The sequence below is a fragment of the Pongo pygmaeus genome, chromosome 7, assembly GCF_028885625.2.
Source record: "Pongo pygmaeus isolate AG05252 chromosome 7, NHGRI_mPonPyg2-v2.0_pri, whole genome shotgun sequence".
NCBI lineage: Eukaryota > Metazoa > Chordata > Mammalia > Primates > Hominidae > Pongo > Pongo pygmaeus.
Window position 1 is genome coordinate 8,733,051 of NC_072380.2, and position 20,880 is coordinate 8,753,930.

At 36.7% G+C, this 20,880-nt stretch overlaps 1 protein-coding gene across 1 annotated transcript; it reads left to right on the plus strand.

Moving 5' to 3' along the window:
- The first annotated feature begins 5,623 nt into the window (after window positions 1-5,623).
- LOC129042739 (beta-defensin 130B-like) lies at window positions 5,624-13,017 on the plus strand. Its single transcript, XM_054499030.1, has 3 exons — window positions 5,624-5,680; window position 6,094; window positions 12,836-13,017. The coding sequence occupies exons 1-3, from the start codon at window positions 5,624-5,626 to the stop codon at window positions 13,015-13,017; spliced, it is 240 nt and encodes a 79-aa protein (XP_054355005.1).
- The last annotated feature ends 7,863 nt before the right edge of the window (window positions 13,018-20,880 follow it).

A 20,880-nucleotide genomic window follows, 5' to 3' on the forward strand; every position in this document is an offset into this window, starting at 1 on the left:
TCATTCTCATGTTTTTTTTAAAAAATTGTCTCATTGATGTTATCTATTTTTGTAAGATATCTTTCTCATGTTTCTCTTTAGTTCCTTAGATATCGTTTCCTTTAGCTCTTTGAACATATCTAAAATAGTTGATTTAAAGTCTGTTTCTATTAAGGCCATGTCTGGATCTCCTCAGGGGTAGTTTTTATTAACTGCATTTTTTCTTTTCCATGTGCCATACTTTCTTGGGTTTTTTCTTTTTGCATGTCCCATACTTTTTTTTAATACCAGACTTTTTAAACATGATAATGTGGCCACTCTAGAAATAAGATTCTCCCTCCTCCCCACGTTGTACTCCTCATTGTAGTTATTTGTTTGTTTAGTATATTTTCTGAATAAACTTTGTGGTCTCTATTTTTTGTCACCTATGTTGATTAAAATATTTTTTCCATTAGCTTAGAGGTCAGCTAATAATTTGACAAAGATTTCCATATGTGTTTGGAACTTGCAGAGGGGCTTTGTGTATGTGTTGGTCCCTGCTTTCAAAACTCAGCCAAACAGTTTACAACTCTGCCTTGGCCTACACTTTCTGCTTGTACAGAGAAGGTAGAAATTTCCCAGGTTGTTACTGAACATGCACACAGCCCTGACATACACAGTTTTGCAAATTCTCAGAAATATGTTGAAGCTTTTCAAAGCCCATATTCCCCAAAGCATCTCACTCCCAGTACTTTCTCTCAAGATTTTTGTTTAGTCTATTGTTTTCCCCAGTGTTCAGGCAGCAGTATTTATAATGTTTTTCTGTAAAAGTTTTCTAACACCCCCCCACAACAAGTAGCAGCTTTATCACTGCGTGAGGTCCAGATTAGGTGAAAAAACAAGGCTTTTGAGAATATATTCCAGGAGTCAACAGGCAGATCAATTTTTCACGAATGAGGTCCATTCTGTTTCTTCTGGCATTGGTATTAAGAATCTGGGCATTATTTTCAAGCCTGCTGCTTCTCTGTGAAGAATGGAAACAGGGTAAGTTAAAAACCACAAGTTGATGTTCTTACTGAGACCAGATACTTTGATAGAATTAGCACTCCCTAGATTGCTGAAAACCTTAGGTTAGTTTTCAGAGTTCTAAAAAGCTTTGTTTTGACAGTTGTTGCCAGTTTTTTAGTATATTTTATAAAGAGATAAAATTTTGAACATTTTTATTCCATTTTTGCTGATGTCACTACACCACAACCTTTTTATTATACTATTTGTACCATATACTTTATTCATTATATGGTACAAATTTATTTGTATAGTATAATTTATTCATTATACTATTATTATTAGTCACAACAATTCCCAATATTAAAAATGAAGGACAATAAAATTCTGGCAATTTTAGTCAAGAGCATAATGGATTGAACCACATAAAATTGACATTTTTGAAACTCAAAAAAAAATTATAGCTACAGTGGCACATTGTATTTTTCAAAAATGCATTTCCAAAAATTGTAGTTTTCTAAAAATATATATTCCATCCCAGAAGATCTTTTTATAATGTAACATAGATACTCCTCCACTGAGAGGTGAAGTCTATTTTCCCTCTGCTTGATCTGAGGCAAACCTTTGTAACTGCCTTAACTAATAAATACAGTGCAGATGATGCTTTCTGATTTCTCAGGCTGCATAATAAAAGGTTATATGACTTCTGTTTGTATCTCCCTCCCCAGAACCACTAGTTGAAAGACTGGAAATCTTAGCCAGAGCAATCAGCTAAGAGAAAGAAATAAAAGGCATCCAACTAGAAAGAGAGGAAGTCAAACTGTATCTCTTCACAGATGATAGGACTCTATAATGAGAAAATTCCACAGTCTCTGCCCAAAGGCCATAGACCTGATAATCAGTAAAGTTTCAGGATGTAAAATCAATGTATAAAAAATCAATACCATTTCTATACACCAAGCTGTGGGCCACACCAAGAACAAAATCCTATTCATAATAGCTGGAAGAAAAAATAAATATATCTAGGAATACAGCTAACCAGGAGGATGAAAAATCTCTAAATGAGAATTGTAAAACAATGCTGAAAGAAATCAGGGATGACACAAACAAATGAAAAAACATTCTATGCTCATGGATAGGAAGAATCAATATTCTTAAAATGGTCATACTGCTCAAAGCAATTTACAGATTCAGTGCTATTCCTATCAAACTATCAATGACATGTTTACAGAGTTAGAAAATCTATTTTAAAATTCATATGAGACCAAAAAAAAAAGAGTCTGATGAGTGAAAGTAATCCTAAGCAAAAGAGAACAACACTGGAGGCATCACACTACCTGACTTCAAACTATATGACAAAGCTGCAGAAACCAAAACAACATGGAACTGGTACAAAAGCAGACACATGGACCAGCAGAACAGAATCTCTATTCCAGAGATAAAGATTGCTGTAACACAGAAATAAAGCTGCACACCTATAAACATCTGTTCTTTGACAAAGTTGACAAAAATAAACAATGGGGAAAAGACTCCCTGTTCAATAAATGGTGCTGAGATAGCTGGCTAGCCATATGTAGAAGGATGAAACTGAATGCCTACCTTTCACCATATACAAAAAACTAACTCAAGATGGATTAAAGATTTCAATGTAAGACCTCAAACTATAAGAATTCTAGAAGAAAATCTAGGAAACATCATGTTAAACATTGGCCTTGGGAAATAATGCATGACTAAGTCCTCAAAAGCAACTGTAACAAAAACAAAAATTGACAAGTGGAGCCAAATTAAACTAAAGAGCTTTTGCAGAGGAAAAAAAAAAAACTATTAACAGAGTAAACAGCAAACTACAGAATAGGAGAAAATATTTGCAAACCATGCATCTGACAAAAGTCTGATATCCAGAATCTATAAGGAATTTAAATCAACAAGCAAAAACTAAAACCTTTATTTAAAAATTTGGAAAACATGGACACTTCTCAAAAGCAGACATCCAAAGAGACACCCAACATATTTTTTAAAATGCCCAATATCACTAATAACTAGAGAAATGAAAATCAAAACCAGAATAAGATCCCCTCTCACATCAGTCAGAATAGATATTATTAAAAGTCAAAAAATAACAGACCCTGGTGAGGCTTTGGAGAAAAGGGAATGCTTATACACTGCTAGTGGAAATATAAATTAGTTCAGCTATAGTGGAAAGTAGTCTGAAGATTTCTGAAAACACTTAAAATAGAAGCACTCTTTGACACAGCAATCCCATTACTTAGTATATATCTAAAGGAATATCAATTATTCCACCAAAAAGATACATGCATGTGTATGTTCATTGCAGCATTATTCACAATAGTAAAGACATGGAATCAACCTAGATGCCCATCAACAGTGGACTAGATAAAGTAAATGTGGCATATATGTGCCACGGAATACTATGCAGCCATGAAAAAGAAAAAAATCATGTCCTTTGCAGCAGCATGGATGCAGATGGAGGCCATTATTCTAACCAAATAAACACAGAAACAGAAAGCCAAATACCATATATTCTTACTTAAAAGTGGAAGCTATTGGGAGGCTGAGGCAGGCAGATCCCAAAGTCAGCAGACTGAGACCATCCTGGCTAACATGGTGAAACCTTGTCTCTACTAAAAATACAAAAAATTAGCTGTGCATGGTGGCACACACCTGTAGTCCCAGCTACTCAGGAGGCTGAGGCAGGAGAATCACTTGGACCCGGGAGGCGGAGGTTGCAGTGAGCCGAGATCAAGCCACTGTCCTGCAGCCTGGGCAACAGAGCAAGACTCTGTCTCAAAAAAAAAAAAAAATGGAAGCTAAACACTGAATACACATGGACACAAAGAAGGGAACAACAGACACTAAGTCCTACCTGGGGATGGAGGGTGGGAGGAGGGTGAGGATTGAAAAACTACCTATTGAGTAACATGCTGAATACTTGGAAAATTATCTGTATACTAAACCCCCAGGACACACAATTTATCCATGTAACAAACCTCCACACCAACCACTTGAATGAGTTACATAAACAAGAATGAGGGCATAAAAAAAAAAAGACTTTACTTAGCACCTTTGTCAAAATCATTGAGCATGGATAAATGTGTATGGTCTTACCCATATACAGACCATTCATATGATGGTCTTATCCTTGACTCTCTATTATGTTCTGTTGAACTATAGGTCTGTCCTAATTCCAGTGTCACAGTGTCTTCATTATGTAGCTTTGTCTTGAAACAAGGTAGTCTAAATTCTCTGGCTTTGTTCTACTTTTCAAAAAATATTTTGAATATTAGTCTTTTGGAACATTTATGCAAACCTAAAATTATTAAGGCATAAATTATTAATGAAGAAATAAATTAGCAAATCCTCATAAATACATCAGCTAACATGAAAATGATCAAAAGTAGTCAAATAAAAGCTATATAAAAGTTATATATAATATGTATCTAGAATTTTTTCAAAAAGACTGACACCATATATAAAAGTTTACAAATTTAAAAAAATATCGATTCAGGGAAATACGCCAATAAGGAATTCAACAGAAGGTAAATTTTTTTGGGTTAGTTGGATTTTCATGAATTGATTCTTGATTAAAGGCATGCTCTTAAGCTTTCAATATTTTGTTGCTATGTGGTGGGTTAGGGTGAAAGGTTAGGGGAATCTCTTTAAGCTATAGGCTCAGAGTCTTTTGACAGGAGCTGCACACTTTACTCTTTTATCTTTCAACTCTCCTGATCTTACTTGTCTTGTTGTATGAGATAATTATACAAAGGATCAATAACGATGAAAAAATATTTGTTTTCAATATGAATTAAATGTATCCACCTTTCAGATGTGATTAAGAACACCTCAGGGCCGGGCGCAGTGGCTCTCGCCTGTAATCCCAGCACTTTGGGAGGCAGAGGCGGGCGGATCACGAGGTCAGGAGATCGGGACCATCCTGGCTAACACGGTGAAACCCCATCTTTACTAAAAATTCAAAAAATTAGCTGGGCATGGTGGTGGGCACCTGTAGTCCCAGCTACTGGGGAGGCTGAGGTAGGAGAATGGCGTGAACCTGGGAGGTGGAGCTTGCAGTGAGCCGAGATCACGCCACTGCACTCCAGTCTGCAGCCTGGGTGACAGAGCGAGACTCCATCTCAAAAAAAAAAAAACACCTCATACAAGTGACAGCCTCTGTTTTAAGGACTAACTTAGTAAAAAAAAAAACATAGCTTTTCATAAATGGACCTTAGATAATACTCTTGCCCCTCTTGTAAAAAAACACACACACAAAAAAAAAAAAGTGTATTATGGAAATATTTCCTTACAAGCCCTAGGACTTTTGCAATAAGGATGTTCTGTACTCACATGGCCTTACTTCTTGGCCCCATTCAAGGAAGAAAATTAACTAAAGGTATGAATTAACCTCTGGTGAAATTGAGAGCCATAGAAAAAGGAAAGGGTTAGCCATCTGGTTTCCTACAATTAGGTTAATTTGTCACCAAATTTAGAGACTCTAGAGTTTGGAAATATTCCAATGGAAGCTGTTTTATTTCCTTTCTGTTAAGCTTCACTGACCAAGAGGAACCTCAGACCCCCAGAATTAAATAAAAGCCCCTGTGTTCCACCAGCCCTGATCACTCACCTCTCTATTGGGCACTCAACCATGAAACTCCATTCCCTTATCTCTGTTCTCCTCCTCTTTGTGACTTTAATACCAAAAGTTAAGATGGTGAATGATTGTAGAAGTCTATTGGGATGCCTAGACCAGAGGAGGTCTACTGAGATAATTACACTGTGGCCATCCTAACTCAGACCCCAATTCACAGCCTTAGGAATTCAGAAATCCAACATGTATATCTTCTTTGGTACTAATGAGGCCACAATTGAGAAGCAGGACAAGGAGTTCTTTCAACAGAAAATGGGGGTTCAAGAGCTCGATAATTAGAAAATGGGGCTGAAATAGAGTTGGGGTATAGAAGCTTTGATATGTGATTTAAAGGTTAGTAAATAAAGCAAGCAGCTATCATCAAGGCTTCATTCTCCAAAAAGGAGAGTGAAGATGACAGTTCTTGGTTCAGACTCGGCAGTGAATGGAAGTGATGTAGAGTCTGTTGGTGAGGAATATTTGTGAAGGGTAGCAGTTAGGCAAATAAGACAGAGTTCAACAAGAAAATTTTGCATCAAATTATAAAAGACCAATAGAAATTTGGGAGCAAGGGAATTTGGAAAAGAATAAACAGTGGCATGAAGCTTTAATGGCAAAATTTTAAGCATAAGACAAATAATACAGAAAACACTTCAAGACTCTTAGTTGCATCCTTAGGGTCCATGATTCAGAAGTTTAAATATTGAAATGTAGAATCAAACTGAAAAGGGAATGTAGAATCAAACATCTTCAGGGTGTTTCATCCAGATCCTGGTAAGATATGATAAAATTATTACCTCCACTGTTAATAGTGGGATGTTCATATCCCCCAAAATAAAGTGTGTGGTCAGTGAACAAAGATCTCTTCCTCCGTTTATCTCTGAGATTATTTCTTTAAATAATTTCAACTTATATTGTAGATTCAGGGGGTGTACGTGCAGGTTTGTTATGTTGGTGTATTTTGTGATGTGAGGTTTGGGGCATGATGGTAATCCCATCACTCAAGTAGTGAGCATAGTACCAAATAGTTTTCAATCCTTGTTTTCCTCCCTCCCCACTCTAGTAGTCTCCAATGTCCCATCTTTATGTCCATGAGTATCCAATGTTAACTCCCACTTATAAGTGAGAACATGCAGTATTTGGTTTTCTATTTCTGCATTAATTTACAGTCCTCCATCTGCATCCATTTTGCTATAAACGATATGATTTTGTTTTTTTTATGGCTTCATAGTATTCCATGGTCTATATGTACCACATTTTCTTTATCCAGTCCACCATTGATGAGCACCTGGGTTGATTCTTTGTCTTTACTATTGTGAGTAGTTCTGTCATGAACATAGGGGTGCAGGTATGTTTTGGGTAGAATTATTTGTTTTCTTTTGGATGATATACCCAGTAATGGAATTGCTGGGTGGAATGGTAGCTCTGTTTTAAGTTCTTTGAGAAATCTTCAGACTGCTTTCCACAGTGGCTGAACTAATTTACATTCCAACCAACAGTGTATAAGCACTCCTTTTCTCCACAGCCTCATCTGCATTTCTGTTCTTTTTTGACTTTTTAATAATAGCCATTCTCATTGGTGTAAGATAGTTCTCATTGTGGTTTTGATTTGTATTTCTCTAGTGATTAGTGACGTTGAGCTATTTTTTGTGTTTGCTGGCTGCTTCTATGTCTTCTTTTGAGAAGAATCTGTTCATGTTTTTCATGTCTTTTCCCCACTTTATTTGTTTTTTGCTTGTTGATTTAAATTCCCTGTAGATTCCAGATATTAAATTTGTGTCAGATGCATAGTTAGCAAATATTTTCTCCCATTCTGTTGTTTTCTGTTTACCCTGTTAATAGTTTCTTTTTCTCTGCAGAAGCTCTTTAGTTTAATTCAGCTCTACTTGTCAACTTTTGTTTTTGTTGCGGTTGCTTTTGAGTACTTAGTCATAAATTATTCCCCAAGGCCAATATCTAGAATGGTGTTTCTTAGGTTTTCTTCTAGGATTCTTGTAATTTGAGGTCTTACATTGAAATCTTTAATCCATCATGAGTTAATTTTTTGTATATGGTGAAAGATAGGCATCCAGTTTTCTTCTTCTGCTTATGGCTGGCTAGCTATCCCAGCACCATTTATTGAACAGGGAGTCCTTTTCCCGTTGCTTATTTTTGTCAACTGTGTCAAAGAGCAGATGGTTATAAATGTGCAGCTTTATTTCTGGGTTCTCTATTCTGTTCCAGGGGTTCATGTGTCTGCTTTTGTACCAGTCCCATGCCGTTTTAGTTACTGTAGCCTTATAGTATAATTTGAAGTCAAGTAGGATGATGCATCCAGTGTTGTTCTTTTTCCTCAGGATTATTTTGGTTGTCTGAGTTGTTTTACGGTTTCATATGAATTTTAGAATAGTTTTTTCTATTCTGTGAAAAATGTCATTGGTAGTTTGATAGGAATAGCACTGAATCTATAAATTGCTTTGGGCAGTATGGCCATTTTCACAATATTGATTCTTCCAATCCACAGCAGGGAATATTTTTCTATTTGTGTCATCTGTGATTTCTTTCAGTAGTGATTTGTAGTGTCACTTGTAGAGATCTTTCACCTCCTTGGTTAAATGTATTCATGGGTATTTAACTTTTTGTGTGGCTATTGTAAATGGGATTGCATTCTTGACTTGGCTCTCGGGTTGAACATTATTGGTGTATAGAAAGGCTACTGATCTTGTACATCGATTTTGCATCCTGAAACTTTACTAAAGTTGTCTATCAGGTCCAGAAGTCTTTGAAAGAATATTTAGGGTTTCTTAAGTGTAGAATAATATCATCAATAAAAATAGGTAATTTGATTTCTTCTTTTCCTGTTTGGATACGTTTTATTTCAAAAGGCTGATTGGTCTGGCTCATATTTCCAGTACTATGTTGATTAGGATGGTGAGAGAGGGCACTCTTGTTTTGTTCCAGTTCTGAGATTCTTTTAAGTGCAATCAAAGCTACTCAAATGTTTGATCTTTACCTAATCTGTGGACATGTTGTGATCCACTTCACATATGATTGCCTCCTTCTGAAGGAGCTTATGCAATTCTCATTTGGTTCTCAGCTTTGGTCAGAAGATACAATTGAGGTCAGATACACTTGTAGTGACATCTGATATGAAATTATATGATGGTAATAATTTCAAATTAAAATAAAATGTAGTGGCAATTGTTTTTATTTTAGATAATAAAACCCATGTACAGATAAAGAATGTGATTTTACTCCGATCACATAGGTGGTAGCAACATTGCAGCTAAAAGCCAATCTCTTTAATCTGGGTCAATGTGGTTTTTCATCAATCCATAGGTGTAGATATGCATACAAGAATGATAACTCTGATTTCTGCCAGACTTTTTTCTCCAAATCTTCTAATTATAGATTGAGGAAACTAAGGAGGTTTTCTGCTATATGTGACAACATGGATGAACCTGGAGGACATTATGCTAAATGAAATAAGCCAGTCACAGAAGACAAATACTGCATGATTCCACTTATATGAGGTACCTAAAATAGTCAAACTCATGGAAACAGGTAGCAGAATGGTGGTTTCCAGGGACTGGGGAGGGAGGAGGAAATAGGGAGTTGCTATTTAATGAGTAAAAGTTTTCAGTTTTATTAGATGAATAAGCTCTAAATATCAACTATACAATATTATACCTATAGCACTTAAAAATTTCTTAAGAAGGTAGATCTCACTTTAAGTGTTATTACCACAATAAAATAAAAGATGAAGAACAAGAGGTTATTTGAGGTTGAAAGCTGAGTTAATCTCCCCACAAATACGACAAGAATCCTTCAGAGGCCTGCCTTTCAAGCCGTGACCTCTTCCTGCAGGAATACAAATATCAGCCCTTCTTTGTTCCTTCCAAATCAGTTATACCAGGAAGAAGGATTAAATGAAGGTCCTATAATTCTGCACAGGAGGGAATCACTTTTGAATAGCCAAGTTTCTTGTGATCAGAGGATATTAAAACCATATGTAAAGGTCAAAATACCTTACTTGTGCATATTGAGATGTTCTTGGACACATTATGAAGTGGGACCCAGAACACTCAGGTCGAAAAATAGGAATTTCATTATCAGTTTTGTGTGGTCTCTTAGTACTGAATAGTTAATTGCTGAGCTGTCTATACAATTTAATAATACCGCACTCCAAAAATTCTGATCTTAATCTCTGCTGTGACTGTTGGGCATGTAGAATGTATCAGGTGTCTAGAAGCATTCTGATAATCTTAGAAATTTTATAACTCCTATATAACTTTTATCTCATAAAATTTCTTTTAAGAAAAAATGAGTGGCTAGATCATGAAGAGTTTTGTTAAAGACATTTTTACACCAAAAAAATCCAATTAAGTAAAAAAGTTATTGTTTTCTTGAAAAAATGTCTCCAAAGAAACTACATAATCTGAAATATTAGTTTATCAGCTTAATGTCTGATGAATATTAAGTTATAGCTACTTGAATATATATTTTTATATATCCTTATATTTATTCCAAAAAGAATCCATAGTATCCTATAAAAAATTGGAATAGCTCATATAGGTTTATATGTACACACAAACATACATATATATGCTGGGAATATGAGTCTAAAGAGGTTAGAATGGCATAAATCTTGGATTGCTGCATTAGCTCTCTGAGAATTCAGAAAATTATAGCATTCTTCTTACACTGACTGTGGAGAATAACATAATATCTAAATACACGACATTGGACAGGAGCAGAAGGCAGCTTGAACTCACATTATGTAGAGGAAAGGAAACTGCACTTCTATTTTTTGATTGATAAAGTTCCAGGAAGAGCCTGTTCCATTTAAATCCCCTACATCACCCAAAAAAAAACTTAAAAGTTACTGACTCGATGAGTTCTAAGGCTAAGAAAGTTATATCCTTTTAGAAAGTAGATGAATGCACTATTAAGGGTCTTTTCCAGTGTGATTCTAAGTCCTTCTCACTGCATCCACAGAAATTAATGTTGTGATATAATATGAAGTGAACATCTAAATTGTTTCTTTTTCCAAAGGCACTTATTACATATGCATCCTTTCCTCAACTGCCATTGATATAACCATTATAACATATTAATGTCAAATAAATTCTAAAGCGTATTAGAGAGTGCCTCTCTTCTTTTGCTCTATATGTATATACTTCTGTCAATAAGTCTGAAAATAAATGTGAATATCTGGGAAGAAATTTCCTTCCTCATGAATGAGGAATATGAAACTGAATATGAATTAAGTAATTTAATCTTATCTTTTTGACTTAAACTAGTGCCCTTGGCATGATGATATGTCACTGTCATTGGTAAAAAGGGAGATTATAACTCTTTGGCTTCATGTTCAAAGCATACCTCCTTAAATTAAGCTTCCCATGTAGCAAGAAACACATCACTGGTAGGATGAATTGTTCCACTCCTTTTGAGTGAAGCAAGGGACATCTCCCAAATAGAGGAATTGGCACTGTCTTAGGCTACATGCTCTGTCAGTAGGCTGAACTTTACATTATAGTGGGTTATGCATCCTATTGAGAGGAAGTTCACTCTTTTGGCTTCAGCTGAAGATTCACATTCCACCTCATTTTGCATGGATGCCTCTAAGTTCACATGCATAGGCCTCCTTGGTACCATACTCTGCCTCTTACTATATCTTTCCCAGTACTAATAACTCCTATTTTAGCTTCATTTAAAAAGTCTGACAATGCTGCCAGATTTTAAATGTATGGATGAAGTTATCAGGGAAAAGACCAACAGCTAGCAACAGGTCTGCTATGCTGCTGAGCATGAAGCCTGTGTTCTGTGTAGACAATGCAGTTGAACCAGCGCCTTCCACAACTGGCTGGGGAGACTTCAGGTCTCTCTCTGAAAGACAGCCACTTTCTCTTCCACAATAGTTTTGGAAAAAAGAGAGACTATTACAAGATATTACTCAACTCCCACATCATGATATTCTCTTGCTGCACAGAAACCCTGAGTTTATGAACTGCTAGTCTGATAGTAGACTATAATACCAGACTGCACTAGGTTGAAGCTTCTAACAAGAGTAGAAGACAATCTTGCATAGGTTGTGAGCACTCAGTTCCAAAAGGCTGCATTGGTTTTTCTGGCTATGGATCTATTTCTACAGAGTAGAGAAACAATAATGATAGCCTAGTTTAAATACAAAACAATAACAAACAGCAGCAAAAAGATTGAGAGCTGAAAAGGCCACCAAACTGTTACTCATCTACAGAAGCAAAGAAGCCAGAGGTAGTATATTAGAGGACAGTAAAAACAAAATAAGATCCAGGTGTGTTAACAGGATGGTTCAGGAACTAACGTCTGTTAATGAACATCAGCAAAAGTGTTTTTCTTATATAACATCTGCAGTGATATACAGTAGGAAAAATAAACTATGGTTGTGCTCAGAAGGCAAGAGAAAGGATAGTAAGCATAGAGAGAACTACTGAATTAGAGCACACCCTTAGCAATATGCTTCTCAACAACCAGATGAATTAAGAGAACATGTGGATACACTTAAGGGAAAATACCCTTTAGCTCTGTGAGTAATTCTCTCCAGGTGTCTATCTATCTGTCTATCTATCTATCTATCTATCTATTTTTCTATCTATCTATCTATCCATCCATCCCTCCCTCCATCTATCTATGAGGTATTGAACAACATAAGAAAGGTATTTCTTACATAGTCCTGAAATGAGGAAATTAGTTTAGATAAAATCTAAAGGATTGACAGGCTTTCTATGAAAGGAGATGAAGATATGAACATGAACCATTTGATAGGGATGATGTATGCACAGGTGGGAACTTGGAGGGACACGTACTTCCTTTGAAACTGTTTCTTAGTGGTGGCATTGTTGGTTTTTGGTGCAAGACAATTCCTTAGGTGAAAAATTAACAATGCTGTGCTATCTGCTAAATACCAAAGACACCTTCCCTAGGCATGGTGGCAAGAGCAAATGGTCCCACACATTTCAAAATGTACTGCGCTGGGGGAGGACAATCCCTTTAAAGGATTTTAGAAATTGGCCTATTTCCTCCAAGGTGTATATAATCTACAATCTTAGCTCCCTTCCCATAAAAACGCACAATTTCTCTCTACGGGTCTGATCCTTTCATACAGACAATGTTTTCTTTCCTATCCCAAAGCCATTCTTCTGGGGGTTTATTGTTTTATGTATATTTTCAATAGTGATTAATGATGTTCTTAAATCTCTTCCTGTGTAGGAAAGACTGGCGTTATTCCAGGACAAAAACAGTGTATTGCTTTGAAAGGGGTGTGCAGAGACAAACTATGCAGCACACTAGATGATACCATTGGTATATGTAATGAAGAAAAAAAATGTTGTAGAAGGTGGTGGATATTTGAGCCCTATCCAACTCCGGTTCCCGAAGGAAAATCTCCTTAGGTGGGAGCAAAGGTTAAGCCTTTTGAACTCCAGAATGGATGGATAAATTTTGCAGACTCCTGTTTAACCCAATTTCTTATTCTTCCTTGACTGGAAATAAATGTTGTCCTAATCCCACGTGTACTGACTGCCTCCTGGAGCATTGCTTCTTGATGCACATGCAAGCCTCTTAAGAACTATAAGAATAAAGTAAATAACAGAAGAATCTCATACCCTACAGGTACTTATAAAAATATGTTTCTAAGAAAAAAATATAAAAATGTTAAATATGTAAAACAATAAGAACATGAAGTATCAGTAGGCAGTGTTTGATTATTTGAAGTGCAATGTCAGTCTTCTTCCTCATCCAGTTCTGAACAAATACCATTTTCATTACTAATAGAGACCTACTTAGATAATATGGGTTAAAGCCTGCTAGTCATGTGACCTTGCTAACATTGCACCTGAGAATTAGGCGCATGACCATTCCAGTCATTCCAGCACTTGAAGCAGGTCTCCCCTCTACTGCCCCCTGTCCCTAGAGAAGTAGAAAGAAGACCTGCTTTCTACAAGTAGGCTCACTAGAAGGAGCTGTAGAGCTGAAGATTTGCTAACTCAGCATGCCTGGTTAGTTCTTTCCAAACTCTCCATCAGATAACTCCATTTCCTGGGGCCAAGAAAATTAAAGAGCCGGGAAGATACCAGGAATATGACATGGCATGAGTGTCACAAAGATGGAAAACATCTAGAATGAGGCCAAATTACCCCACAAACAAAATTCAAGGGTTTGTATTTTTTTTTTACCACAAAGCTTATGGTCTATGAATCAGGGGAGGATGGGTTATCTCCCTATGCAGACGAGATGTCAGGAGTCTATTAAAATAACTCTAATCTCATCTTCATGGATCTGTTTCTTCAACACTAGTCATTACTTTTTCTATATCTTCTCAGAATCACTCTTGAACGGCATATTACTCTGAGATCAGATTCTAAGCTAATCTCAGAATAATACACTAATACAATTTTTACCATATACATTTTACACATAGCTGAAAATTTACATCTTCTCTTCTTTGTCATCTTAAGTTATGTGCCACTACATTCTCCAGTGTAGCACATTAGAGATTCTTTGATAATTAAATGACATTAAGAGACTTTAAAAATCATAAATACCCTCCTATATTAAAATGCTAAAAAAGAAAAATTTCCCACATTTGAATATAAACAAGTGTTCTTATAAAATTTCTAGGCATAAATTGAAGTTCAAAGATTCAATCTCTTCAATCTCTATGTTAAAGCCCAACGACATTAGAATCCAAATGAATTACTGCCTGAAATGAAATTATCTTCCCCTTGTTAAGTCCAAATTTTTCTATTAAATGTAAGCAAAAAAAAAAAAAAAAAAATCACTCATTTCTTATTCTCTGTCTTAGTGTATTAGTGAAAGTTTCTTCAGAGACTTGACATTGAATTAATATAACATCTCAACTCACTGAAGCAAAAAGAACTGTTGTTTTTTGTTTTTTGTTTTTTTTTTGAGACAGAGTCTCGCTCTGTCACCCAGGCTGGAGAGCAGTGGCGCGATCTCTGCTCACTGCAAGCTCCGCCTCCCGGGTTCTCGCTATTCTCCTGCCTCAGCCTCCCAAGTAGCTGGGACTACAGGCGCCCGCCACCACGCCTGGCTAATTTTTTGTATTTTTAGTAGAGACGGGGTTTCACCGTGTTAGCCAGGATTGTCTCGATCTCCTGACCTCGTGATCCGCCCACCTCGGCCTCCCAAAGTGCTGGGATTACAGGCGTGAGTCACCGCGCCTGGACAGAACGTTTTTTATCTCTGAGCAAGAAGAAAAAACAGGTAAGGGAAATGAAAAAGATAAGGAACAAAAAGAATCGGTCCAGAAAATCTAATTTCTTTTTTTTTTTTTAAGTGAGAGAAAGTTTATTAAGAAAGTAAAGGGATAAAAGAATGGCTATGCCATAGTCAGGGGAGCCTCTAATTTCTAATTCTGATAGTTTTTCTTAATTTTCTTTCTAATGATACTCTCGATTTTACCATACAGTATTGGCCATTTAATAAAGAAGTTCAGGGACAGACAATAAAATATAAAGTAGAGCAATGTCTCTGATCTCCAGCACTGTCAACATTTTGAGAACAATTTTTTTTTTTTTTTTTTTTTTTTTTTTGCTGTGGGGAGCTTTCCTGTATATTGTAGGATGTTTAGCAGCCTCTCTTGCCTCTAAAACATTTCTCCCACCTGTGACCAAAAAAATAAATAAATAAACAAACAAACAAACAAAAATCTCTACACATTACTAAAAGTCCTCTGAGGACAACATTGTCCCTAGCTGCAAACCGCTATAGTAAAGAAATCATCAGTTAAAGTTGAAAGTAAATAGGAGTTAGAAAATTCACTCAAATAGGGACCTTTGCCTGTAAACTTTCAAAAAGTAAGATAGCTTCACCTATAAAATAATAGATCAGAAAAGTCTTCTGACAATCCAAAGATGAATTATGTCTCTTTATCTGAAAGAGATAGATCTAGAGATAACCCCTTTTGTTTTTTTTACTGCTGTGCCAGTTGTTATAAATACCTGACCATATCTTAACCATTGAGATTTTAGGGCAATATTGCTCTGATATCTCATCCAGAGGTGCAGAAATCTACATTTTAGGGACATTTAAAAGATTTCTGGAAAAAGGCTGTCTGTGCCTTTTGATAATAAGACTGGGTGAATTACACACAATCTGTTGGAGTACTTGACTATATCTTCTGGAGAAGGCCAAGTTTACTGTATACAATTATATGATTCTGTGCATGGAACACATTATATTGATACTAATTTATGAGGGCATAGTTGATAAACCCCAAAGGAGTTAATTTTATTGTTATATAAAGGCAAAGGCAGGCTGGATGCAGTGGCTCACACCGGTAATCCCAACACTTTGGGAGGCCAAAGTCAGGAGTTCAAGACCAGCCTGGCCACAATGTCAAAACCCCATCTCTACTAAAAATACAAAAATTAGCCAGGCATGTTGGTGGGTGCCTGTAATCCAAGCTACTCGGGAAGCTGAGGCAGGAGAATCGCTTGAACCCTGGAGGCAGATGTTGCAGTGAGCCGAGATTGTGCCACTGCACTCGAGCCTGGGCAACAGAGTGAGACTCCATCTAAAAAAAAAAAAAAGGCAAAGGCAATACTGTATAACATGAAGCCTTGTGATACTCTCAGAACTTTGCCAGTTGTACATTTAGAAGTTCGTTTTGTTCTTTCTATCTTTCTGGAAAATTTGATATGATCGAGACAATAGAGTTTCTGAATAAATGGCAAGTCACAAAAATACTTGAAAATAGTCCAAGTAAAATGGATTTTACTATCACTAGAAAAAGATTGCAATTTCCATATTCAAAATACAAAATAAAATATTTTTGCTGCTGTAAGAACCATAGCTCATATAACCTTGAAAGGCTTTTATATTATATGTAAAATTGTATGACACCCAATGATAGACTGTGATGGGTTAAAGAGCAATACTATGAACACTAAAGCAACTCTTAAATAACACAACAGTTTAATAACAAAAAAATTGAATAATCACAATGACCCAACTACTTGAAAAAAAAGAAGAAAAAGAAATCAAAGAACAAATGAAACAGGACATCTGTAAGATGGCTAAGTAGAAGGTCCCCAGCCTTCATCCACCCACAGAACACTGATTTGGCAACCATCTATGGATAAAATGTCTTTGTGGGAACATCAGGACCCAGTCAGGAGGTCATGACAACCCACTAGAGCCCAAGACCAAGGAAAACTGCTTTGAGAAGGCAGGCCCATGCCCCTGGGAGTAGGCTCACCAATCATAGACCTGGCCATGAATACAGAAACACCGCCATCTGCCTGTGGACCCTGCTGCAGCCCTGCTTACATGTGGTTCCAGATGCAGCCTCAAAAGTCATTCCCAAAAGTCATTCAGGAGCAGGTTGTTTAATTTCCATGTAATTGTATGGTTTTTAGTGATTTTCCTAATATTTATTTCTATTTTTATTGGGATGTGGTCAGAGAGTGTGGTTGGTATAATTTCGAGTTTTTTGAATTTGCTGAATATTGTTTTATGGCCAATCACATGGTTGATTTTAGAGTGTGTACCATGTGCAGATGAGAAGAATGTATATTCTGTTGTTGGGTGGAATGTTCTGTAGATGTCTTTTAGGTCCATTTGGTCAAATGTCAAGTTAGGGCCTAAATATCTTTGTTGGTTTTCTCTCTCAATGATCTGTCGAATGCTGTCAGTGAGGTGTTGAAGTCTCCCACTACTACTGTGTGGTTATCTAAGTCTTTTTGTAGGTCCCTGATAACTTGTTTTATGAATTTGCGCACACTTTTCTTGGGTGCATACATATTTAAGATAGCTAAGTCTTCTTGTTGAATTGAACCCTTTACCATTATGTAATGCCCTTCTTTGTCTATTTCTATCTTTGTTGGCTTAAAGTCTGTTTTGTCTGAAATTAGAATGGCAACCCCTGCTTTTTTGTTTCCCTTTTGCTTGGGAGATCTTTCTTTGAGCCTTTACTTTGAGCCTATGAGTGATGGGTCTCACATGCAATGACACCGAAGACAGCATACAGTTGGGGCTTGCTGCTTTATCCAACTTGCCTCTTTGTGCCTTTTAAGTAGGGCATTTAGTCCATTTATGTTCAAGGTTAATATTGCTATGGGTGGAGTTGATCCTGTTATTGTGTTGTTAGCTGGTTATTATGCAGACTTCATTGTGTGTTGCTCTATAGTGTCAATATCTATGTAATTAATTGTGTTTTGTGGTGGCTGGTACTCTTTCATTTCCATATTTAGCACTCCCTTAAGGACCTCTGGTAAGGCATTTCTGATGGTAACAAATTTCCTTAGCATTTGCTTGTCTGAAAAGGATTTTATTTCTCCTTTGCTTATAAAGTTTAGTTTAGATGGATATAAAATTCTTGGTTGGGATTTCTTGTCTTTAAGAATGCTGAATGTAGGCCCACAATCTCTTCTGGCTTATAGAGTTTCAGGTTAACAGTCCACTGTTAGCCTAATGGGATTCCCTTTGTGGGTTACCTGCTCCTTTTCTCTAGCTGCCTTTAATACTTTTTCTTTCATGTCGACCTTGGAGAATCTGATGACATATGTCTAGGGGATGGTTGTTTTGTGTAGTATCTTGCAGGGGTTCTCTGCATTTCCTAAATTTGAATCAACCACTCTAGTGAGGTTGGGGAAATTTTTATGGAAGGTATCCTCAAATATGTTTCCCAAGTTGTTTGCTTTCTCTCCTGCTCTTTCAGGGATGCCAGTGAGTCATATATCTGGTCGCTTTACATAATTCCATATTTCTCAGAGGTTTGTTCATTTTTTTAATTCTTTTTTCTTTATTTTTGTCTAGCTGAACAAGTCTTCAATCTCTGAGATTCTTCTCTCAGCATGGCCTATTTTTTTTATTATTATTATACTTTAAGTTCTAGGGTACATGTGCACAACGTGCAGGTTTGTTACATATGTATACATGTGCCATGCTGGTGTGCTGCACCCATTAACTCGTAATTTACACTGGGTATATCTCCTAACGCTATCCCTCCCCCGTCCCACTACCCCATGACAGGCCTCAGTGTGTGATGTTCCCCTTCCTGTGTCCAAGTGTTCTCATTGTTCAATTCTCACCTATGAGTGAGAACATGCGGTGTTTGGTTTTCTGTCCTTGGGATAGTTTGCTGAGAATGACGGTTTCCAGCTTCATCCATGTCCCTACAAAGGACATGGAGTCATTCTTTTCTTATGGCTGCATAATATTCCATGGTGTATGTGTGCCACATTTTCTTAATCCAGTCTATCACTGATGGGCATTTGGGTTGGTTCCAAGTCTTGCTATTGTGAATAGTGCCGCAATAAACATACGTGTGCATCAGCATGGCCTATTTTGCTGTTAATACTTGAGATTGTATTATTAAATTCTCATAGTGAGTATTTCATATCTATCAGATCAGTTTTGTTCTTTCTTAAAAGGACAATTTTGTCTTTCAACTCATATCATTTTATTAGATTCCTTAGATTCCTTGAATTTGATTTTGACTTTCTCCTGAATCTCGATGATCTTCATTCCTATCCTGATTCTAAATTATATGTCTGTCATTTCAGCCCAGTTAAGAACCATTGCTGGGGAACTACTGCAGTCCCTTGAAGGTAAGAAGACACTCTGGCTTTTTGAGTTTCCAGAGTTCTTGTGCTGTTTCTTTTTCATCTGTGTAGACTGATGTTTCTTTAATCTTTGGTGTTGCTGTCTGTATTAATCTGTTCTCAAGCTGGTAATAAAGACATACCAGAGACTGGGTAATTTATAAGGAAAGAGGTTTAATTTGCTCACGATTCCACATGGCTGGGGAGGCCTAACAATCATGGCAAATGAGAAGCAAAGTTATGTCTTACGTGGTGTCAGGCAAGAGAGCTTGGGCAGGGGAATTCCCATTTATAAAATCATCAGATCTCATGAGAGCTCACTCATGGGGGAACCACCCCCATGATTAAGTTGTCTACATCTGGTCCTGCCCTTGACACATGGGGATTTATTCAAGTTGACATTTGGGTGGGGACACAGAGCCAAACCATATCACTGTCCTTTGGATGGGGTTTTTGCTCTTATATTCTTTGACACCTTTTATGGTTTGATTGTGGAATAAGGTGGGTTCCGTTGACTGCCTTCATTTCTGGGAAACTTCTGGGGGCCAAGGCTCAGCTCATTATGCTTGGGCTGTGTGCCCTAATCCTGGGAAGCTGGTACCAGGCTCCTGGCTTTGTTCTCTTGTCCCTTGAGGTGAGAAACCTGCTGCACTTGACATTGGACATTTTAAGTTCCAACTTAAAGTGCTAACTTAAGTTCTAACCGCAAAAGCACAGACAACGCAAGCAAAAATAGACAAATTTGATTATACTCAAAATAGAAAGCTTATGCACACCAAAGAAAACAATTAAAGAGACAATCTACAGATTGGGAGAAAATATTTGCAAGCCATACATCTGATAAGGGGTTAGTAGACAACATTTATAAGGAACTCAAACAACACTACAGAAAGAAAACAAATAGTCCAATTAAAAAATGGGCAAGGGAGGTGAATAGACATTTCTCAAAAAGCAGACATACAAATGACCAACAAACACATGAAAAGTGTTCAACATCACTAATCATTAGGGAAATGGAAATTAAAACCACAATGAGATATCACCTCACACCTGCTAGAATGGCTACTGCCGAATAAAGGAAATATAACAGGTATTGGAGAGGATGTGTAGGAAAGGGAACACTTGCACACTGTTGTAGGAATGTAAATTAGTGTAGCCTTTATGGAAAACTGATAAGTTTCTCAACAAAAATAAAAATAAAATTACATATGACCTAGCAATCTCACGTCTGGGTATTTACTGAAAAGACTTGAAATTTGTATATTGAACAGATGTCTGCATTTCCATGTTCATTGCAGCACTTTTTGCACTAGTCAAGTTTTGGAATCAACCTAAGTGTCTATCAACAGATAAATGGATAAAGAAAATATAGTATATATACACAGTAGAATACTATTCTACCTTAAAGAAAAGAAACTTTTTTATTTGCAGCAACAAAGATGGAACTGGAGAACATTATGCTAAGTGAAATAAGCCTGGCACAGAAAGATAAATGTTATGTTTCACTTATTTGTGGAATCTAAAACAATCAAACTCAAATAAGCAGAGAGTAGAACAGTGGTTACCAGAGGCTGAGGAGGGTAAAGGGATGAGGATATGATGGTCAAACAGTATAAAACCTCAGCTGGACAGGAAAGTAAGGTTTCTTTAAGATATACTGCACAGCATGATGAATATAGTAAAAAA

Bases quoted from the DNA above. Each gene is read 5' to 3' on its own strand.
- LOC129042739 (XM_054499030.1), top strand. From the start codon at position 5,624: ATGAAACTCCATTCCCTTATCTCTGTTCTCCTCCTCTTTGTGACTTTA.